This window comes from Mirounga angustirostris, unplaced genomic scaffold, assembly GCF_029215605.1.
Source record: "Mirounga angustirostris isolate CCGP_5_RB_7025 unplaced genomic scaffold, mMirAng1.0.hap1 SCAF_14, whole genome shotgun sequence".
NCBI classification, from domain to species: Eukaryota; Metazoa; Chordata; class Mammalia; order Carnivora; family Phocidae; genus Mirounga; species Mirounga angustirostris.
In genome coordinates this window covers 88,334,073-88,354,349 of record NW_026991722.1, presented here as the reverse complement: position 1 = coordinate 88,354,349, position 20,277 = coordinate 88,334,073, and the positions used below count along the sequence as shown (strand labels likewise).

The window sequence follows — 20,277 nt, the reverse complement described above, 5'->3', positions numbered from 1 at the left end:
AACAGGAGACTGGTTAATGATCTATACCTAGCCTTACAATACTATTCTACTCAATGTTGCAGAAGAAATTAGGTAGAACCCTATGTGCCCATACTCAACAAGCTACTGGAGAATAAAATGAAAAGATCAATGTGTTGCACAATGTGAAGAGTTACCTTCTTACAAATATAGAAAACCAGAGGTATATGCAGTTATAAAGTTTTTAGATTATCTTCCAAAGGAGAAACAGGAAACAGGTAACAGGGAGAAAAGGGGAGTATGCACTCTAAGACTTTACAATGTATATCCTTTCCCACACTTGAAATCCTTTTACTTTGTACATGTAATAATATTCACACGGATGAAAATTCAAACGTTACTAAGGATTACAGAGACAAAAGTTTCCCTCTGACATGCCAGCTACCCAGTTACTTCCCCTAATAGGCAACCACCGTTACCAGTTCCTTGTGCCTCCCTGCAGAGATACTTAATATTTCACCTTTTCTCTTAAAATAAGTAGTTGAGGATAGGCAACAGGTTAAGTGATCATAAAGTGAATAAATGGCACCTGAAACTTACTCATCATCCTCCTCCTCTCGCTTGTGTTTCTTTTTACAGCGAACTGACACACTGTTGAAACCAGAAAAAAAAAAAAAATCAGTCAATTGAGAAATTCACTGAGGCTGTGCTTTCGGCATCCACTCTCCCTTTCCCAATAATCTCGCCCATCCCACGAGTACCGGCTGTCCCTTTCCTTGCCGCCTGGGATTGGATATACAGATCACAAGGTCGCTCAGGTTGGGTGGTCCCGACAGAACTGTAAGTTGAAATCTCAACTTATTGTCAAGGGAGTGGGAAATAAATTTGGGGGGACGACATAGGGAAAACGTATCTGGGGCAGGCACTGTGCTAAGCACTTTACTTCCACGATCTCACCAGCAGGACCCATTTCTGTCCCACTTTGCGGATGAGACACCGAGTGTCCGCGAGGCACCAAAGTTCGCACCGGCGGCCGCGCCGAGGGGACGGCCAGGCTCCGATCGGCCCGGGTTCCAATCCCGGCCCGCCCTGGGTGAGCTCGGCAAAGTCTCCTCACTTCTCGGAGCAGCAGGCCGGCGGAGGTCAGACCCGGATTCCCGGGCTGTGCGGCCCCGGGCGACTTACAGTTAACGTCCCCGGCATCAGTTTCTCGCCTGCTATCTGGGAGCTCGGAAGCCCCCCACGGAGGGTCGTGAGGAGGATTAACGAGCCCGAGCTGCGCGCCCGCCCGCCCCGCGCCCGCCGGGCTCCTCACCGTCCGCGCGCCGCGCTCCCGCCGGGGCTGCTCGGGGCGGCGCGGAGTCCCGGCCGCGGAACCAGCTCGGCGCCGTCCGCTCCCGGGGGGAAGGCCCGGCCGAAGGCCGGCGGCGGCTGCAGGAAGTCCGGGCCGCCGCTCAGAGGGAGGCCGCTGAAGGGCCGGCCGAGCGCAGCCATGGCCGGGGAGACGAGGAGGCTGCGCCCGCGGCCCCGGCCACCCGCGTCCCCAGGCCTGGCAGCCGCGGCCACAGCGACTGCTGAGAGCTGCCCGCCTCTGATCCCGCGCTCGACCCCACGTCACGCCTTCTAGAACCCTCCACCCCGGGCCGCCCAGGGGCACGCCGGGATTTGTTGTGTGTAGAGAGTTGCTACCGCGAGGGATGCCGGGAGTTGCAGTTCCAGCGGACTACAACTGACATGGCTGCCTCAGCTTAGCCGGCTGGTGCTGGAGGATGCCTCTGGTGAGCTTTGAATGTGAAGTAAGTTCCAATCCTCACACCTCTGTACTTCAGTTTTCTCAACAGTAAAACCTGGTAATAATACCTATCTTCTTAGGATTGATGGGAGAAGTAAATGAATTAAAACCTGTGGATTCTGAGGCACCTGGCTGGCTCAGTAGATCATGCAACTTTTGATCTAGGCAGGGGGGCTGGTGAGTTCAAGCTCCACGGTGGGCATAGATCTTACTTTAGAAAACAAACAAACGTAGATCTCTTAGAACAGTGCTTGGCACATAACACATACTCATTAGACATCAGCTATTAATTCTTTCCATGTTTTAATATAAATGAAGTTGGTGTTGCCTTAGGGGGAACAAGTTGGAGGCTCTGTAAAAACCTGACTTCTGTGAGCGGTACTGGCAGGTCTTCCAGCCTCTGTCTAGCTCCAAAGACTGTCTTGCCAGAGGGGCTAGCACAGTTGGTCCACCCCAAATGATGTGGGAAACAAAGGCAAAAGAAAAATTAAATTCCCTTACTGATTACAGTCCATTGACAAGTCCTTGAAACAGGTAGAGTGACATTCCTCTAGGAACTCAGAGCTGCCTCAATGTTAATACTTTGCTAGGGGGAAAAGGCAATCTTAGCTTGACATTAGCCTGACCTCCAGGATCCTGAAAGGCTACTTTAACATATCGAAATTCCTTTGGAAACTTCCTTTATCTTTACCCCCCCCCAAGATACATGTTAGCAATCATCCTCCAAGCATGAGCCACCGATATACATCTAAAGGATCTCATGACTAAGGTTTTATTAGAAAGTGATAAATGACCTTTTCCTAACAATAGCTAGCCCCCTCAAGGTCCTGGAAAACTTGCTTCCAAAATTCCTTAGAGACTTACGCTATCCCTAACCCCCTTCCAACTTGAAAGTATATAATCGGCCACTCCTCATGACCCCAGTACAGCTCTTTCTGCCCAATTGGCTCCGAACCCCAACACTTTCCTGTATCACCATTTTTCCCATCCCAGAGAATGACACTATCATCCAGTCTGGTTGCTTTTGCCAAAGTCAATGCCTTTTAGCAAAACCCACCAAGAACACACCTATAATTGAACAAAGATTTACTGAGTGCTTACAGTGAGGTGTCTCAGTAAGGAGGTATTAGAAAAAGCTTCTTATAGAACTTGGGACTGTCTTAGGTGATTTGGGGGAAGGTTCAAGAAAGCAGGGCTTTGTCTGAAATTAATACTGTCAGGAAGGAGGGATAATTCTATGACTGGGTAACTTAGTTGATCTTTTCTAGAAGGTAGGAAGAATAAAGGGAAGCTAAACCTGTAATTGGTAAGGAAGCAAAGCCCTTCATATTAGCCAGGGGGATGTTTGGACAATTTTGTGGTTTGCACGATGTTCATTTTTATCTGTGTTCAGACATGATTATGAAGTGGTCTTGTTTTTATCTTGATCCATCGAAGTCCCTGTCTCAGTCCTTGTCTGATGTTGATATTCTGTGAAATTGTTTGACAGGAAGACACCAGAGCCTATCTGATAGCTAATACCAGGCTAGTTGTCAGAAGATGCTTTTCTCTTTCTAACCAAAAACCTAAGCATCATTATTGATGCCTCTTTTTCGTTCACCTCCATACTTAATCAGTCAGCAAATCCTATGGGCTTTACTTGTGAAATGCTTCTATATTCTCTTTAACTTTCTCCCTTTTTCATTGCCCTCATTATGGTCTAAGAAAAAAATGAACCTCTTTTGCCTAATGTGATATAATGGATCAGATTTAAGTTTTCTTAGTGGCATTTACAATCCAGTTTTGCCTTCATAAGGTAACACCCTACTTACTTCAACTGAATATAAAATATAGTCTCCTGGGTCATTTCTACAAATGGCCACCTCAGGGCGCCTGGGTGGCTCAGACGGTTGAGCGTCTGCCTTCGGCTCAGGTCATGATCCCAGGGTCCTGGGATCGAGTCCCGCATCGGGCTCCCTGCTCCTTGGGAGCCTGCTTCTCCCTCTGCTTCTCTCTCTCTCTATCTCTCATGAATAAATAAATAAACTCTTTAAAAAAACAAACAAACAAAAACAAATGGCCACCTCATTCTTCCCCTGAAAAAAAAATATCCTTCCAGATTATGTTATATACACATATAAATTTAAATGTATATTTATGAAAAGGGAATGTCAGGAATAATTTTCCTCTTTCCTTCAAGTCCCTCCAGCTGGACTGAGAATCAAATTGACATGAGACAGATTTACAAGAGAAAATCAAATTTAATTTTGTGCATACAGGAAATCCACATAGACAAAAGAAATTCCAAACATAATCAACAAGAGGCTTACAAGAGCTAAGGAGAGGGGTAGGGGTCAAGAATACAAAGAGGAAGACCATTAGCAGGAAAGTGAGATGTTTTTGGAAACAAAGGTTGCCTTATTATGAATATTAAGTTTCATAGGTAAAGAGGAATCTGTTAATGGCTCTGTTCCTGGTAAAGCGGGCAGTTGAGGGGGTGGTAAAGAACTTTTCTTGAATCTGCTGGGTTTTAATTGCTTTTAACTCAAAATAATGTTCATGCAAAAGTGGCCTGTCTTGTGGCAGCCTGCCATCGGCCCTTACAGTTATCATACTCTACATCATTCTGAAACTCCTTTCCACCTAATTGTATTTCTTGAATGCCTATCCAAATTCATCCTGTCATTCACAGTTCTGTACTAGTTGTATATCCCTTATCAGGCAGTGTACTAGATTTCTTTATTTACTAATTAAAAGATTTTATTTTGGGAGGGGAGAGAGCAAGCTCGAACAAGGGGGAGGGGCAGATGGAGAGGGAGAAGCAGACTCCCCCTGAGCAGGGAACTCTGATGTGGGGCTCTATTCAGGACCCTGGGATCATGACCTGAGCCAAAGGTGCTAAACTGACGGAGCCACCCAGGTGCCCCAGAATTAATAATCTATTAAGTACTGCCTATTTGCAGGTGCTCTTTACCCAAATTAAGTCAAGTATTCCTCACAATAATGCCATGAACTGGATGCTTTTCTTACCCCCCATTTTACTCATAAGAAAATTGAGGCAAGTTTCATCCCCAATTCCCTTATTTATAAATGAAGGGGTTCAATTGCAGGTCTGAGACCCTAGATCTTGTTCTAAACTGGTAGGCTTTGCTCCATCCCGTTGTATTTCCTGGCAGAAAGTGCTCTGGAAGAATAAGGGAAAGCCTCAGTAGAGTGTGTCTGAGAGAGACTGACTCCTTTTGGCTTCAGACCCTGGAAGCAAAGCAAAAGACTGAGGATTATTGTGCATTGTCTCCTACAGAAACCTGAGAAGAGCAGGTACAGAATTTGATGGTGGCCACCCAGAGCATCTCTTCTTTTCAGTTAACAGTCTAGGCCTGCCTCTAGGTGACTTCCAGTTAACCTCTCAGGCAATTGCTGGGTCAGACATAGACTTTTTTTAAAAAAGATTTTATTTATTTGACAGAGAGAGAGAGAGCACAAGTAGGGGGAGAGACAGGCAGAGGGAGAGGGAGAAGCAGGCTCCCCACTGAGCAGGGAGCCCGACGTGGGGCTCGATCCCAGAGCCCTGGGATCATGACCTGAGCCGAAGGTAGACGCTTAACAGAGCCACCCAGGTGCCCCCAGACATAAAGACCTTTAGACAATACTCTCCTGACTCAGTTCAACTGGTGGCTAATCTTATCTGTTATCTTTTTAAAAACAACAATATTTTTTGGTTATAAAACTAACACAGTCTAGTAGAAAATGATTGGAGGTGGTGATAAAAGTACACAGAAGCAAAAAAAAAAAAAAAAAAAGGCTTCATACCATCCCACAGGAAGCTCCATTATTTGAATATCCTTCTTGATGTAGTTTCGGAATGTTGGTGATGTTCGAAGCCAACGGCCAAGAAAGAATTCTTGAGATGTCTTCAGTGCAAAAAAGGTGATCTTATGAAAGCACGCGGAGGAAACCCACGGGAAGAAAGAGCTGCAGCACTGGGGTTGTGAGGAATGGCCGATTATATACTTGGGCATTGGGGCGGGTCTGGGGGGAGGTAAGGATTTAAGGAGGTGTCCAAAAGGACTTTCATATGCTAAAGAAGACCCTTGGGATGCTGGAGGCCTGGCTGTTGTCAAGCTAAGGTTGTTTTTGTCTGGAGCAAAGCATTAACATTAAGATAGTTGGGAGTTTCCTGGAAGAAATCCCACCCAGGAGGGGTAGGGGGGTAGTTGCAAGGTGTCAGCTTGTGCTTTGTCCTCAGCTTGCCTTCTGCTCCCTCATCACTTGTAGTCTTTTTTCTTATTTGTGTGTGTATGTGTGGGCACACGCGAGCTGTCTTGTGCAATTATAGACCCCAACAGTTATTTCTCATTGCACTTTCTTGAGGCATTGACAATTTACAACATTCCAAGTGCTCGTCCAGAAAAGCCCATATAGCAACTGAATGCCTAGAAGGCCACACCCCATACATCCCCTTCTGTGCCCTCGATGGTGGGCAGAACGCCCCAAACCCCAGCCATGATCACTCGCTATCTGCCTGTTCTCTTACATCCCCGAAGCTCTCGCTATAAAACTCTAGGTATCCGTCTTGCAGGGAGAGAGGTCAGTGGTTAAGGCTTGAGACGGCCACTTCCCCCCAAATAAATTTCTCCCTCCTTTCCCAACTCTTGTCTTTGAGTGATCAGGCTTCACTTGTTATGAGTTTATCTGAGTTTGTTTAGCAACAGTGTTGGCAAGCCAACCAGGAGCTATGCTTTTGATTTGTCCAGCCCCCATGGGATTTCCGGGGATGAAGCAGTTGGCTGGGCAGCACGCCAAGGGTCACCTGTTCATTTTCTGAGTTAGTGGCTATGATAGGTCATTCGGTAACATGTGCACATACACATCTGTGTGCTAGTGTATAATGATGAGGGGGCAGAAGGCAAGCTGAGGACAAAGCACAAGCTGACACCCTGCAACACCCCCCCCCCCCCAACCACTGTGGGATCTGTATGACATTCCTCAGGCATTCCTGGCTGCCCAAAACTAAGGGAAAGGAAAAACAAATGGTTAACTTATAGAAATTATAGTCCTATAGACAGGAGTCTCCCTCAGTTTACAAAATGTCTTAGTGATTTACAAGAAAAAAAAGCATTCTTATCAATAACCTAACTTTCAGAAGGAAACTCCCAACTGTCTTAAAGTTAATGTTTACTAGAAGGAAAAAATAACCTTAACTTGAAAGGGGAAAACAACCTTAACTTGACTATGGCAAGGCCTCCAATATCTTGTAGGTCCTTTCTAGCATACAGAAATTCTTTTGAAAACCTCCCTTTTTCCTTACCCCCACCTCCCAAGTATATGATCAGGCACCCCTCACAACCCTGGTGCTTCAGCTCTTTCTGTCCATGGGTCCTGTCCCCGTGCTTTAATAAAACCATCATTTTGCACCAAAGACGTCTCAAGAATTCTTTTTTTTTTTAAGAATTTTTTCTTGGCCGTCAGCTCCAGGCCTTACCCAACCAAACCTCACCTATATTCCAAAACATCATATAACACATACAAATCTCCTCATTTTCATATTTTACTCTCATAACTGTACCACATGTATATGTATTATTCTATATAAAGGTGATAAAACTAAAGCTTAGAGAGGATAAGTAATTTGTCTACCTAATTAATTGCCATCGGTTAATAGAATTTAGCAAGAGCGGCACCTGGGTGGCTCAGTCAGTTAAGTGTCGGCCCTCCACTAGGATTGTGATCTCAGGGTCCTGGGATACAGCCCCACGTCGGACTCCCTGCTCAGCGGGGAGTCTGCTTCTCTCTCTCCCTCTGTTCCTCCCTCTCTCTCTGCTCCTTCCCATGCTCAGGCTCTCTATCTCTCTCTCTTAAACAAATAAATAAAATCTTTTTTAAAAATAATAAAGATTTGGGGCGCCTGGATGGCTCAGTCGGTTAAACATCTGCCTTCGGCTCAGGTCATGATCCCAGGGTCCTGGGATGGAGCCCTGCATCGGGCTCCCTGCTCTGCGGGAAGCCTGCTTCTCCCTCTCCCTCTGCCTGCCTGCCTGCCTGTCTGCCTCTCTCTGTGTGTCAAATAAATTAATTAAAATAAAAAAATTAAATAAATAAATATTTTATTTTTTAACTAATCTCTCCACCCAACATGGGGCTTGAACTCACGACCCTGAGATCAAGAACCAGATGCTCCTCCAACTGAGCCAGCCAGGTGCCCCTCTTTTTGTTTTTTTCTTAAGATTTTTTTAAGTAATCTCTCCACCCAGGTGAGGCTCGAACTCACAACCCTGAGTTTAAAAAGTTGTACGCTTTACTGACTGAGCCAGCCAGGCGCCCCATATGAATGCTTTTGAAACAAACACGTTCAACATGTCAAGTGCAAAGAATGAATATTTGTGTTATTCCCTCTACCCCTACCCCCCACCAAATTCATTTGTTGAAATCCTAATCCTTATTGTAATGGTTATTAGAAGGTGGGGCCTATGGGATAGGGATTAGGGTCTATGGGAGGGTGGAGCCTCTATGAATGGGATTAATGCCCTTATGAAAGACTCAAGACAACTCCCTTGCCCCTTACACCAGGTGAGGACACCAGGCGAAAAGATGGCCATCTTTGAACTAGGAAGTGGGTTGTGTGAAAATCCGTAATGGGAAATCATAAAAAATGGAGTTGGGAGGTTTTGGCAGGGAGAGCTCTCATGCCCTAGCATTCACAGTCAGTTGCAGACTCAACAGGAAAAGAGGGACTTGGGGTGCACTTGGCACTTTTTATTTTGAAGGTTGTCACAGAAACAGAATCTGCTGGCACCTTAATCTCAGATTTCTCAGACTCCAGAACCATGAGAGACAAATTTCTGTTATTTATAGTATTTGTTATATAAAGCCTGACCAGACTAAGACACAAGGTTAAAGACGACAAAAGACCAAGAGAAGCAATTAACACTAGCAGAAAGCATTTACTGAGCATTTACTATACCAGACACTGTGCTAAGTGTGCTTACTTTTTGTCAGCATCACCACAACTCTGTATTATGGTGTCAATAGCACCACTTTGCAGAATAAGAGGCTAAGACTCAGAGAGGTGAGGGAAGTGTCTCAAGGTCTCACAGTATTGATGGTTTTAGATTTGGCTGATTCCAAAGCCAGGATCACTATCACTGCTTTCCATGAGCAAATGGAAACATTCTTTGCTGCTGAGCACCCACAGAATGCATATACGAGGGAAGATCTCTCTATTAGTCAAGGTTCTCCCAAAAAACAGAACCAATAAGATATATACATAAGAGGAAATCTATTATGGGAACTGAATCACACGGTTATGGAGACTGAGAAGTCCCAAAGCACTTCTGTTTGCCAGCTGGAGAACCCGAAAGTTGGTGATGTAATTCAGCTGGGTCCGAAGGCCTGTGAATTAGGGGGTTGATGGTGTAGCTCTCCACTGAGTTTGAAAGCCTGAGAACCAGGAGCATCTTTTTGTTCAAGGGCAGAAGAAGATGGATGTCGAAGCCGGAGCAGAGAGAAAGAGCCAATTCACCCTTCCTCTGCCTTTTTGTTCAGTTTCGGTCCTCAATGGATGGCATGATGCCCACTCACTTTGGAAGGCCATCTGCTTTACTCAGTTCACCTATCAAATGCTAATCTCTTCTGGAAACACCTTCACAGACATATTCAGAAACAACCTTTTACCAGCTATCTGGCCATCATTTAGGCTAGTCAAATTGACACAAAATCAACCATCACAATCCCTAAGGAATTAATGCTCCTACTTAAAAATGGCAGCACCCTCTCTTATCAAGGATGGAGTAAAAACTGCACAGTCAGATGGTACCACCAACATTACAAACGTGTGGCACCTTCTCAAAAGCAGCATTTGTTCCTAAATGTTGAGATCATAAAAGTATTTTTTTTTTTAAGATTTTATTTATTTATTTGAAGAGAGAGACACAGCCAGAGAGGGAACACAAGCAGGGGAAGTGGGAGAGGTAGAAGCAGGGTTCCCGCTGAGCAGGGAGCCCAACGGAAGCTCAATCCCAGGACTCTGGGATCATGACCCGAGCCGAAGGCAGACGCTTAATGACTAAGCCACCCAAGTGCCCCTAAATCATAAAAGTATTGAGATATCATGGTGACAAGTATGAAAAAACTGCATATGAGGATAATAAAGGGCTATAATATGTAAATAGGAAATACTGTTAGGTCATGGGAGTTTTTCATGATTACTTTAAAGCAAATCCCAGAATCATATTTTATCTATGAATGATTTGGTGTTTATCTCTAACAAATACTTAAAAAAAACCCAAACCCCACAATGCTATTATCACATCTAACAAAATTAATAATTTTTTAAAAGACTTTATTTGTCAGAGAGAGAGAGAGAGCGCACAAACAGGGGGAGCAGGAGAGGGACAAGCAGACTCCCCACTGAGCAAGGAGCCAGATGTGGAACTCCATCCCAGGACCCTGGGATCATGACCTGAGCCAAAGGCAGACGCTTAACTGACTAAGCCACCCAGGTGTCCCCAAACTTAAGAATTTTTTTTGAAGATTTTATTTATTTATTTGTCAGAGAGAGAGAGGGAGAGAGCACAAGCAGGGGGAGCGGCAGGCAGAGCGAGAGGGAGAAGCAGACTCCCTGCTGAGCAGGGAGATGTGGTCTTCAAACCCAGGACTCTGGGATCACGACCTGAGCTGAAGACAGATGCTTAACCAACTGAGCCACCCAGGCATCCCAATAATTTTTTTTTTTTTAAAGATTTTATTTATTTGACAGAGAGAGACAGTGAGAGCAGGAACACAAGCAGGGGGAGTGGGAGAGGGAGAAGCAGGCTTCCCGCAGAGCAGGGAGCCCGATGTGGGACTCGATCCCAGGACCCTGGGATCATGACCTGAGCCGAAGGCAGACGCTTAACAACTGAGCTACCCAGGCGCCCCCATCCCAATAATTTTTTAAAATCACCTAATCAGGGGCGTCTGGGTGGCTCAGTTGTTAGGCGTCTGCCTTCGGCTCAGGTCATAATCCCAGGGTCCTGGGATCGAGTCCCGCATCGGGCTCCCTCCTCGGAAGGGAGTCTGCTTCTCCCTCTGACCCTCCCCCCTCTCATGTGCTCTCTCTCTCATTCTCTCTGTCAAATAAATAAATAAAATCTTTAAAACAAAAAAACAAAAAAACAAACAAACAGGGGCGCCTGGGTGGCTCAGTCAGTTGAGCATCCGCCTTCAGCTCAGGTCATGATCCCAGGGTCCTGGGATCGAGCCCCGCATTGGGCTCTCTGCTCAGCAAGGAGTCTGCTTCTCCCTCTCCTCTCCCTGCTGCTCTGCCTACTTTTGCCTCTCTCTGTCAAATAAATAAATAAATAAACTTTAGAAAACAAACAACAAAACCCCCCCCCTTGGGTTTATTAATAAAGTTTTACCCAGAGTTGTTTTGCCTGCATAACACTGTGATATGGTCTACAGTTTTCCTTATATTATGTCTGCACAGACAGTATGATAGAATGTGTGTGTTGGCATTAGTCCACCCCAGGGCGGGTATGCTGCTTCTTAACCATGATACACACTCCTGGGGTAGCAAGGAAATTTAATCAAAGGCAATTCCTTGGGGTGCGTGGCTGGCTCCGTCAGTAAAGCATGTGACTTGTGATCTTGATCTCAGGGTCATGAGTTCAAGCCACACATTGGGCATTGAGCCTACTTAAAAAAAAAAAAAAGGCAACTCCTACAAGTGCTTCAGGTATCTTTCACTCTTCTGAATCCTAAATCCTAGAGGTTTCCACTCATTAATGTAATTGACATTAGAATGAGTTTTTCCATTGATAAGATGAGTGGTGTTTAAAATGTGTGGATTAGGGGCGCCTGGGTGGCTCAGTCAGTTAAGCATCTGCCTTCGGCTCAGGTCATGATCCCAGGGTCCTGGGATCGAGCCCCGCATCAGGCTCCCTTCTCCCTCTCCCACTCTTCCTGCTTGTGTTCCCTCTCTCCCTGTGTCCCCCTCTGTCAAATAAATAAATATAATCTTTAAAATAAAATAAAATGTATAGATTAAAAATAAATAAATAAAATAAAATGTGTGGATTAACTAGAATTAGTTTAGAGGTGTCTTCATCCTGGCATTAATAAAGTATAAAAGTCTGGTGAGCCCTTCACCCTTCCATACTCAAGATAGCATCCCAGGTTTTTTTTTTCTCAAAGATTTTATTTATTTGACAGAGAGAGAGAGAGCACAAGTAGGGGGAGCGGCAGGCAGAGGGAGAGGGAGAAGCAGGCTCCTCGCTGAGCAGGGACTCCGATGTGGGGCTCGATTCCAAGACCTTGGGATCATGACCTGAGCCGAAGGCAGACACTTAACCATTGAGCCTGGGTTTAATGTTTAATCAACAGATTAAACATATAGTTACCATATGACCCAGCAATTTTACTTCTAGGCATAGATCCAAGAAAAATGAAAATATATGTCCACACAAAAATGTGTACATACATACATACATTTATTTATTTGAAGTTTTTTTTTAAGATTTTTATTTATTTGACAGAGAGAGCACAAGCAGTGGGAGCGGCAGAGGGAGAGGGAGAAGCAGACTCCCCGCTGAGCAGGAGTTGGCATTAGTGCCAACTGGGCACTAATGGACGCTGGGATCATGACCCGAGCCTAAGGCAGATGCTTAACCGACTGACCCACCCAGGTATCCGTAAAGATTTTATTTTTAAGTAATGTCTACACCTAATGTGGGGCTCAAACCTACAATCCTGAGATCAAAAGTCACATGCTCTACCAATTGAGCCAGCCATGTTCCAAAAATGTGTACATTTTTAAAAAAGATTTTATTTATTTATTTGACAGAGAGAGAGAGAGAGCACAAGTAGGGGGAGCAGCAGAGGGAGAGGGAGAAGCAGGCTCCCCGCTGAGCAGGGAGCCCAGTGCAGGACTCAATCCCAGGACCCTGCGATCATGACCCGAGCTGAAGGCAGTCACCCAACCAACTGAGCCACCCAGGCGCCCCCAAAAATGTGTACATTGATGCTAAGGGAAAGAAGCCAGTCACAAAAGACCATTTATTGTATGGTTCTCTTTGTAAGAAATGTCCAGACTAGGCAAATCTACAGGTTAATATTGGCCTAGAGCAAGAGGTGGGGAGGAGAAGGGGAAGATAGAGAGGATTCTTAATGGTACAAGATTCCTTTTTGAGATGACAAAAATGTCCTGGTAGCAAGGTTATGGTAGAGTAGCTAACTTTGACCTACCCAGTATTCTTGGTGGTTTCTGACACCTACCAAAAGGAACCCAACAGCTATGTATGTGCAAGGTGGCTTAGGTCCATGTTGTAGTACAAACCACTTAGCCTGCTAGTGGTGTGTGCCATTCTTTTTTCTAACGTATGCTGGGAGGTTCTAGTGGTGTGTGCCTTTTTTTTCCTAACATATGCTAGCAGGGGTTGGTAACTATTGTGAATAAGAGATATATAGGGGTTATAGTGAGCTTTCCTCTACTTTTCTGAGAATCTGAAACTAAGGAAGCCAGACAGAATATAAAATATCATAATGATGAAAGCACACATACATAAAAACAGCAGAGAGAGAAATGATGGCTCCTGAGCCAATGCTTACAATATCATTGGTAGTTAGGACCACATTTTCTTTCTTTCTTTTTTCTTATTGTGGTAAGATATACATTACATGGGGCAGCTGGCTGGCTCAGTCAGTAGAGCATGCAGCTCTTGATCTCAGGGTTGTAAGTTTAAGCCCCATGTTGAGTATAGTGATTACTTAAAAATAAAATATTTTAAAAAATATACATTATACAGAATTTACCATTTAACCATTTAAAAAAAATATATTTTATTTGATAGGGAGAGAGAGAGAGCACAAGCTAAGGGAGGGGGTGGCAGAGGGAGAGGGAGAAGCAGGCTCCCTGCTGAGCAAGGAGCCCGATGAAGGGCTCCATGCAGGGATCCATCCCACGACCCCGGGATCATGGCCCGAGCTGAAGGCAGACACTTAACCGACTGAGCTACCCAGGCGCCCCAGTGGATTTTCAACCACATAGGGGTTTGTGCCTTCAGCTCAGGTCATGATCCCACAGTAATGGGATTGAGCCCCTCATCAGGCTCCCTGCTCGTGGGGAGCCAGCTTCTCCCTCTCCTCCCCGCTCGTGCTCTCTCACTCACTCTCTCTCCCTCAAATAAATAAATAAAATCTAAGAAAGAAAGAACGAAAGAAAGAAGAGAGAAAGAAAGAAAGAAAGAAAAGAAAAAGAAAATCCACATACAACTCCTGACTTTCCAAAAACTTAACTACTAATAGCCAACTGTTGACCAGCGGCCTTACCAATAACATTAACAGTTGATTAACACATATTTTGTATGCTATATGTATTTATTTTTATTTATTTATTTATTTATTTATTTATTTATTTATTTATTTATTTATTTTTAAAGATTTTATTTATTTATTTGAGACAGAGAAATGAGAGACAGAGAGCATGAGAGGGAGGAGGGTCAGAGGGAGAAGCAGACTCCCTGCCGAGCAGGGAGCCCGATGCGGGACTCGATCCCGGGACTCCAGAATCATGACCTGAGCCGAAGGCAGTCGCTTAACCAACTGAGCCACCCAGGCGCCCTGTATTTTTTTTTAAAGATTTTATTTATTTATTTGACAGAGAGAGACACAGCGAGAGAGGGAACACAAGCAGGGAGAAGCAGGCTTCCCGCCGAGCTGGGAGCCCGACGCGGGGCTCGATCCCCGGACCCTGGGATCATGACCTGAGCCGAAGGCAGATGCTTAACAACTGAGCCGCCCAGGCACCCCTATGCTATATGTATTATACACTGTATTCTTACAGTCAAGTAAGCTAGAGAGAAGAAAATGTTATTACGAAAATCATGTGGAAGAGAAAATCCATTTACAGTACTGAACCGTATCGAAAAATATCCATGCATAAATGGACCCTTACAGCTGAAACCTGTGTTGTTCAAGGGTCAATTGTATTGTTCCTCCTGACCTGGCTGCCTCTCTCTCAATCTCATCTCTGTCACTCTCCCACTTCCAGTGCAATAGGATTCTTCTTCACTTGCATGCCGCATCTCCTGCTTATCTATCTGAAAATGCCAAATGCCTTCAGGAAGCATCCATGATTCTGCCCCTAACCCCAGGTTGAGGCCAAGGGCCCTTGCTCTCAGCTCGCATCTCCTTCTGTGCTTCTATTAATATTTGCTGAGTGCAGTGGCAGGCTCTGTGCTAAGTACTGCATGTGCACTACTTTATATACTCTTCACTCCTGATGTCCCATTTATATGTCCTCATTGTTGAGGGTGGTGCTATGGCCATCCCTGTTTTACAGATAAGAAGACTGAAACTCAGACACTAAACTGCTCAAGGTCACACAGTGAGTAAGAGGAAGCACTAGATGGGAAACCTAGTTCTGTCTGATTGTGTGAAATCCGTAGTATCACAAATATAATTTGTAACCTGATTTCTTCTTTCCTTAGTCCAGTGGGTGAGCGCTCATTTTTTTTTTTTTTAACACTATACTGCTCTCATATCACCTCCTCTGTAAAGCCTATTCTGTACCTTCCCTTACCCCAGCTGAGTTAGGCGTTTCTTGCTTGGGGCTTCCATGGTCCTGGCAGCTCCAGGGAAATAGCCTGTTAAAATCTCAATTCCAACTCCTCTCATGAAAAAATCATGAGACTGTCAACACAGTCTCCATGGCAACTATTACCAGAGTGTAGTAGTGCTTCCTCCCCAGCTTTGAGATGGGGTACCTACTCCCATTTCCTTGAAGACCTCACCCCTCCCCAATACATCACCCCCCCCCACCATCATCCATGTGTTTGTTTCCTGCCTGAAGCCCTTAACCCTTGGAACTCTGGTGATATGTTTCTGATGATTCTTTTGCCTCTTGACAGCAACCCCTGGAAACGAAAAAATGGTGTGTTGTATTTTTTCATCTGGCCACCTCTGATATATTTCACGTGTCACAAAAAGTGACAGAATCAAAGAAATTCTTAGTCACAGTAAAGCTTTGCATCCAAGTCTGCTTCAGGCATTTGTCACCTGCTATTGAACGCGCTAGGGGGCATGACTGCTATCTTGACTCAGCAAAGCAGCATCTTTCTCTTTACCTGATGGCAGCCAGAGACAGGAAAAAGCCTGTCAGCAATGGGGGTGCCTTCCTCTCTGGTTATAGATTGTTATATAATTCCCTCTGCTATGATGGGAACTCCCCTTGGCTTCTGTGCAGGAACAAGTTAACCTAGCAGTCCTGAGATTGCGTATCCTTAGAAAAGCCTGCGGACAAGCTTGGCCCTTGGCTGGGAATTCAGATTTGGGGAGAGTTTACTTATTCCCAGAATTGATAAGACTGGCCCACTGTGCCTAAATTGTTTGCAGAAACAATGTAGTTTATGCTGAATACCTGTTTTCCTACTGGGAGTCTGGAATTGTGGCACACGCTAGGCAGAGAACTCATGTGACCAGTGCCCAAGAAGTAGTCTGGGTACTGAGTCTCTAATGAGCCTCCCTTACAGATTGTCACAGCTTGTCCTGGAGGGGGAATGAAGCGTGCCCTGTGTGACTCCCTGGGAGAGGACCCCTAAGACCTTGTACCTGGTTGCCATTGGACTTCATCCCATGTGCCTTTTCCCTTTGTTGAGTTACCTTTATATCCTTTCACTGTAATACATCATACCATGAGTAGGATGATATACCAAGTCCTGTGAGATTTCCTAGGGAGTCATTGCGTCTGGGGTGGGTCTTGGGGACACCTGACACAGCTTCTCTCTGCTTGTCTGGATTCTATTCCCCCTCTTCCCTGAAACCTTTTTTTTTTTTTTTTAAGATTTTATTTATTTATTTAACAGAGAGAGACACAGCGAGAGAGGGAACACAAGCAGGGGGAGTGGGAGAGGGAGAAGCAGGCTTCCCGCTGAGCAGGGAGCCCGATGCGGGGCTCGATCCCAGGACCCTGGGATCATGACCTGAGCCGAAGGCAGACGCTTAACCATCTGAGCCACCCAGGCGCCCCTTCCCTGAAACCTTCTTACCTGGTTATTACACCTGGGAGCGATCCCTCCCTATGCCCAGTGAAGCTGTATGTGCAAGCCTTGGAAAAAGGGACTTGGATCAAGTCCTGCCTCTGTTTGGCAAGATGCATGCCCTGGTAAATGGCCCCTGGTTACAAATTGTTTAATCTTCTTGGATGGTACTTAATTTGGTAGGTTCAGCCTCCCTAAGAGCATAGGCTTAGGTAGACCTGTGTTTGAATCCTAGCTCTTGACTCTTATCTTCTGGGAACTTGTTTCTTCATCTGTAAAGTGAGTTAAACTGGGTTTAATCTGGTGGATTCATGCAAAGTACTTCACATAGTAACTATGGAGCAAATGGGAACTTTTTTTCCCTGATTTTTTTTTTTTTTTAAGTAATCTCTACACCCAATGTGGGGCTTAAACTCATGACCCTGAGAGCAAGAGTGACAGGCTCCACCGACTGAGCCAGCCTGTCTCCCCAGCAAATGGGAACTTTTATTATTGTTTTGATTATTGGTATAAAATACCTCTCCCAAATAGACAGGATGCATCTAACTGTTCTGTGCATCTATCCCAGGGCTGAATGTTCGCTTACACAGAGTAGGTGCTTGAAACTCTGCTGAATGGGTAATGTTGACTCTGCTGTGAAAGACATGACTTTGTTGCCAAAGTAAAAATAATAAAATTAGTCATTATAATTTAATTTATTTTTATTATTTTTTTAAGATTTTATTTATTTATTTGACAGAGAGAGACATAGCGAGAGCAGGAACACAAGCAGGGGGAGTGGGAGAGGGAGAAGCAGGCTTCCCGCTGAGCAGGGAGCCCGATGTGGGACTCGATCCCAGGACCCTGGGATCATGACCTGAGCCGAAGGCAGACGCTTAATGACTGAGCCACCCAGGCGCCCAGTCATTATAATTTTAAAAATAACATTTGAGTGCTTACTATGTGCTATGTGTTGGGCTAAGCAATTTGCTTAATTTATTTCATTTGATCCTTACAACAACCCTGTGAAATACATTCTATTATCACCATGTTAAAGATGAGGAAATGAAGCTTAGCATAATTGTAGCCTCACACACATAGGTGGCAGAGCTGGGATTCAAATCCAGGTGTATCACTCAGGTCAGGCCCCCATAATAAAATACTGCAGACTGGGTGACTTAACAACAGAAGTCAATTTTCTCACGGTCTGGAGGCCGGAAATCCAAGATCAAGGTGCCAGCATGGTCAGTTTCAGTTTCCGGTGAGAAGTCACTTCCTGGTTGCCTTCCCTCTGGCTTTCTCACAAGATCTTTTTCCCTTGTGGGATGCCTGGGTGGCTCAGTCGGTTGAGCGTCTGCCTTTAGCTCAGGTCATGATCCCAGAGTCATGGGATCGAGTCCTGAAGCAGGCTCCTTGCCTGATTCTCCCTCTGCCTGCCACTCTCCAATTTTGCTCTCTGACAAATAAATAAAACCTTAAAAAAAAAAAAAAGATATTTTTCCCTCGTACATGAGTGTAGGGAGCAAGTGAGGGAGCTCCCTGGTGTCTTTTCTCATAAAGACACGAATCCTGTCTGATGGGAATCTTATATGACCTCATTTAACCTCAATTAATTTTTAGAGGCACCATCTCCAAATATAGCCCCACTGTGGGTTAGGGCTTCACCATACCATATGAATTTTCTGGGGGGTGGGGTGGGGGGAGACACATCCAATCCATAATACTGGGCCTTTCTGACAACAGAGTCTGAGAAGAAATAACCACAAATTAGTCAAAACCTCTTACTTGTTCTGATAAATTTTTTCTATATTGGGAATGATGTGGGGAGGGAGGTGAGGGCTCAGTTTGCTTCACTTGGTCAGAAACTTTAATTCAGGGATGCCTGGGTGGCTCAGTTGGTTAAGCATCTGCCTTCGGCTCAGGTCGGACTGAGCCCTGTATCAGTGCTCTCAGCTAAGCGGGAGCCTACTTCTCCCTCTCCCTGGCACTACCCCTGCTTGTGCTCTCTCACTCTCTCTCTCTCTGACAAATAAATAAAATCTTAAAAAAAAAAAAAGAAACTTTAATTCAAGGGTGCCTGGCTGGCTCATTCAGAAGAGCATGCAACTCTTGATCTTGGGGTCATGAGTTCCAGCCTCACATTGGGTGTAGAGATTACTTAAATAAACTTAAAAAAAAAAAAAGGAAAACCAAAAAACTCTAGTCCAAATAGGGCTGATAACCTTCCAGTTGTCTAGAAGCCTACCTCCTCATAGGGCTTTGACAGGGAACACTTGCAAGGGTTCCTGGATTTAGAAGTCCCGCTAAACTTGGACTTTTACCCTAACAGGGAAAGATTTTGGAAGAGTGAAGGAAAAACAAAAAAGAAAAAACAAAAGTCATTACACTTAGAAATAAAGTCTTTTTTATTTATTCCCTAAATCAGAAGTAGTTAGCTGGGAGGCCTAGTAGTCTTTCTAGCTGATGGCAGCAGGTAAGGGAAAAGTTTCTTTGAAGTTCCTCCAAAAATGTTTATCTGATTTCTTTTTGTGGTCAGATTGTTTTGGTCCCTGATCATCGTTCTGAAAAAGGAATGAAGATTGCAGAACTATTTCAAACACTACTTTCATCTCCTGTTTCTTTACAGAGGCACCCAATTTAATCAGGACATTTGCTTGCATTGTAATTGTTCACTTAAAGACTCCCTGTGTGTTTTTAGACAAGTAACTCATTCTCCTTGTAAAATGTAAGAGGGCTGGTGATTGTACTGATATTCCTAAATACCATTAAGCCAGACAGCTGCTGTGGTTAATTTGCCTTCAGAGGATCCATAAATCCTAAAATGTTAACAAACTGAGTAGAATAGGATCAGGATTCACAAGATATAAATTCTTAGACAAGGGTGAGGGAGGACGCAAAGGGGCTGCAATTTTAAGCTCTAGGAATTGAACCTTGGTTCAGAACTCTGATTTTTCAATTTAAACAACAAATTGAAGGAAACTCTTCAATTTCCAAGAGTTGTTATTTCTTTTCTTTTTTTTTTTTTAAAGATTTTATTTATTCATTTGAGAGAGAGAGACTGAGAGAGAGAGCACATGAGAGGGGGGAGGGTCAGGGGGAGAAGCAGACTCCCCGCTGAGCAGGGAGTCCGATGCGGGACTCGAGCCAGGGACTCCAGGATCATGACCTGAGCCGAAGGCAGTCGCTTAACCAACTGAGCCACCCAGGCGCCTCTATTTCTTGGAATTTCTGTCTTTTTCTTTTTCGTAATCTCTACACCCATCATGGCCCCACCAGACTAACTCCTGATAATATTACCTACATTTTTAAATGTAGGCCTAAGAAATCCTTAGGCAGCTTTGCATGGTTACTAAACTGAATGCCCTAAGACTATACTAACAAGGGCACTAGTGAAGGGCCGGCCATTAGAAAGAAGATATGGTTCTAGGGCAGAGGTTGGGAATCTCTGGGTCAAATCTAACCCACTGCTTGTTTTGTAAACAAAATGCTATCATGACAGAGTTGAGCAGTTATAACAGAGGCAGTATGGGCCACAAAGCCTAAAGCATTTACTAT

At 44.7% G+C, this 20,277-nt stretch overlaps 2 protein-coding genes across 6 annotated transcripts in view; one reads left to right on the top strand and one right to left on the bottom strand.

The window, feature by feature from the left end:
* Positions 1 to 1,601, bottom strand: part of CCDC117 (coiled-coil domain containing 117) — a 55,346-nt gene extending 53,745 nt beyond the window's left edge. For 2 of the 4 annotated variants that reach the window (XM_045887402.3, XM_054510463.2), the window contains exons 1-2: positions 1,274 to 1,600; positions 559 to 609 (exon numbers count right to left, since the gene is read on the bottom strand). In XM_045887402.3, coding sequence (XP_045743358.1) covers positions 559 to 609; positions 1,274 to 1,452 — 230 coding nt within the window. In that variant the 5' untranslated portion in view covers positions 1,453 to 1,600. Of the gene's footprint in view, positions 1 to 558; positions 610 to 1,273 lie in introns of all 4 variants that reach the window. The other 2 variants (XM_054510462.2, XM_045887401.3) reach the window with 2 other exon arrangements.
* Positions 1,602 to 1,619: 18 nt separating this feature from the next.
* The window catches only part of CHEK2 (checkpoint kinase 2), an 85,854-nt gene continuing 67,196 nt past the window's right edge, over positions 1,620 to 20,277 (top strand). For both annotated transcript variants that reach the window (XM_064578598.1, XM_064578596.1), the window contains exon 1: positions 1,620 to 1,754. The gene's annotated coding sequence lies outside the window, so the exon portion shown is untranslated. The remainder of the gene's footprint in view (positions 1,755 to 20,277) is intronic.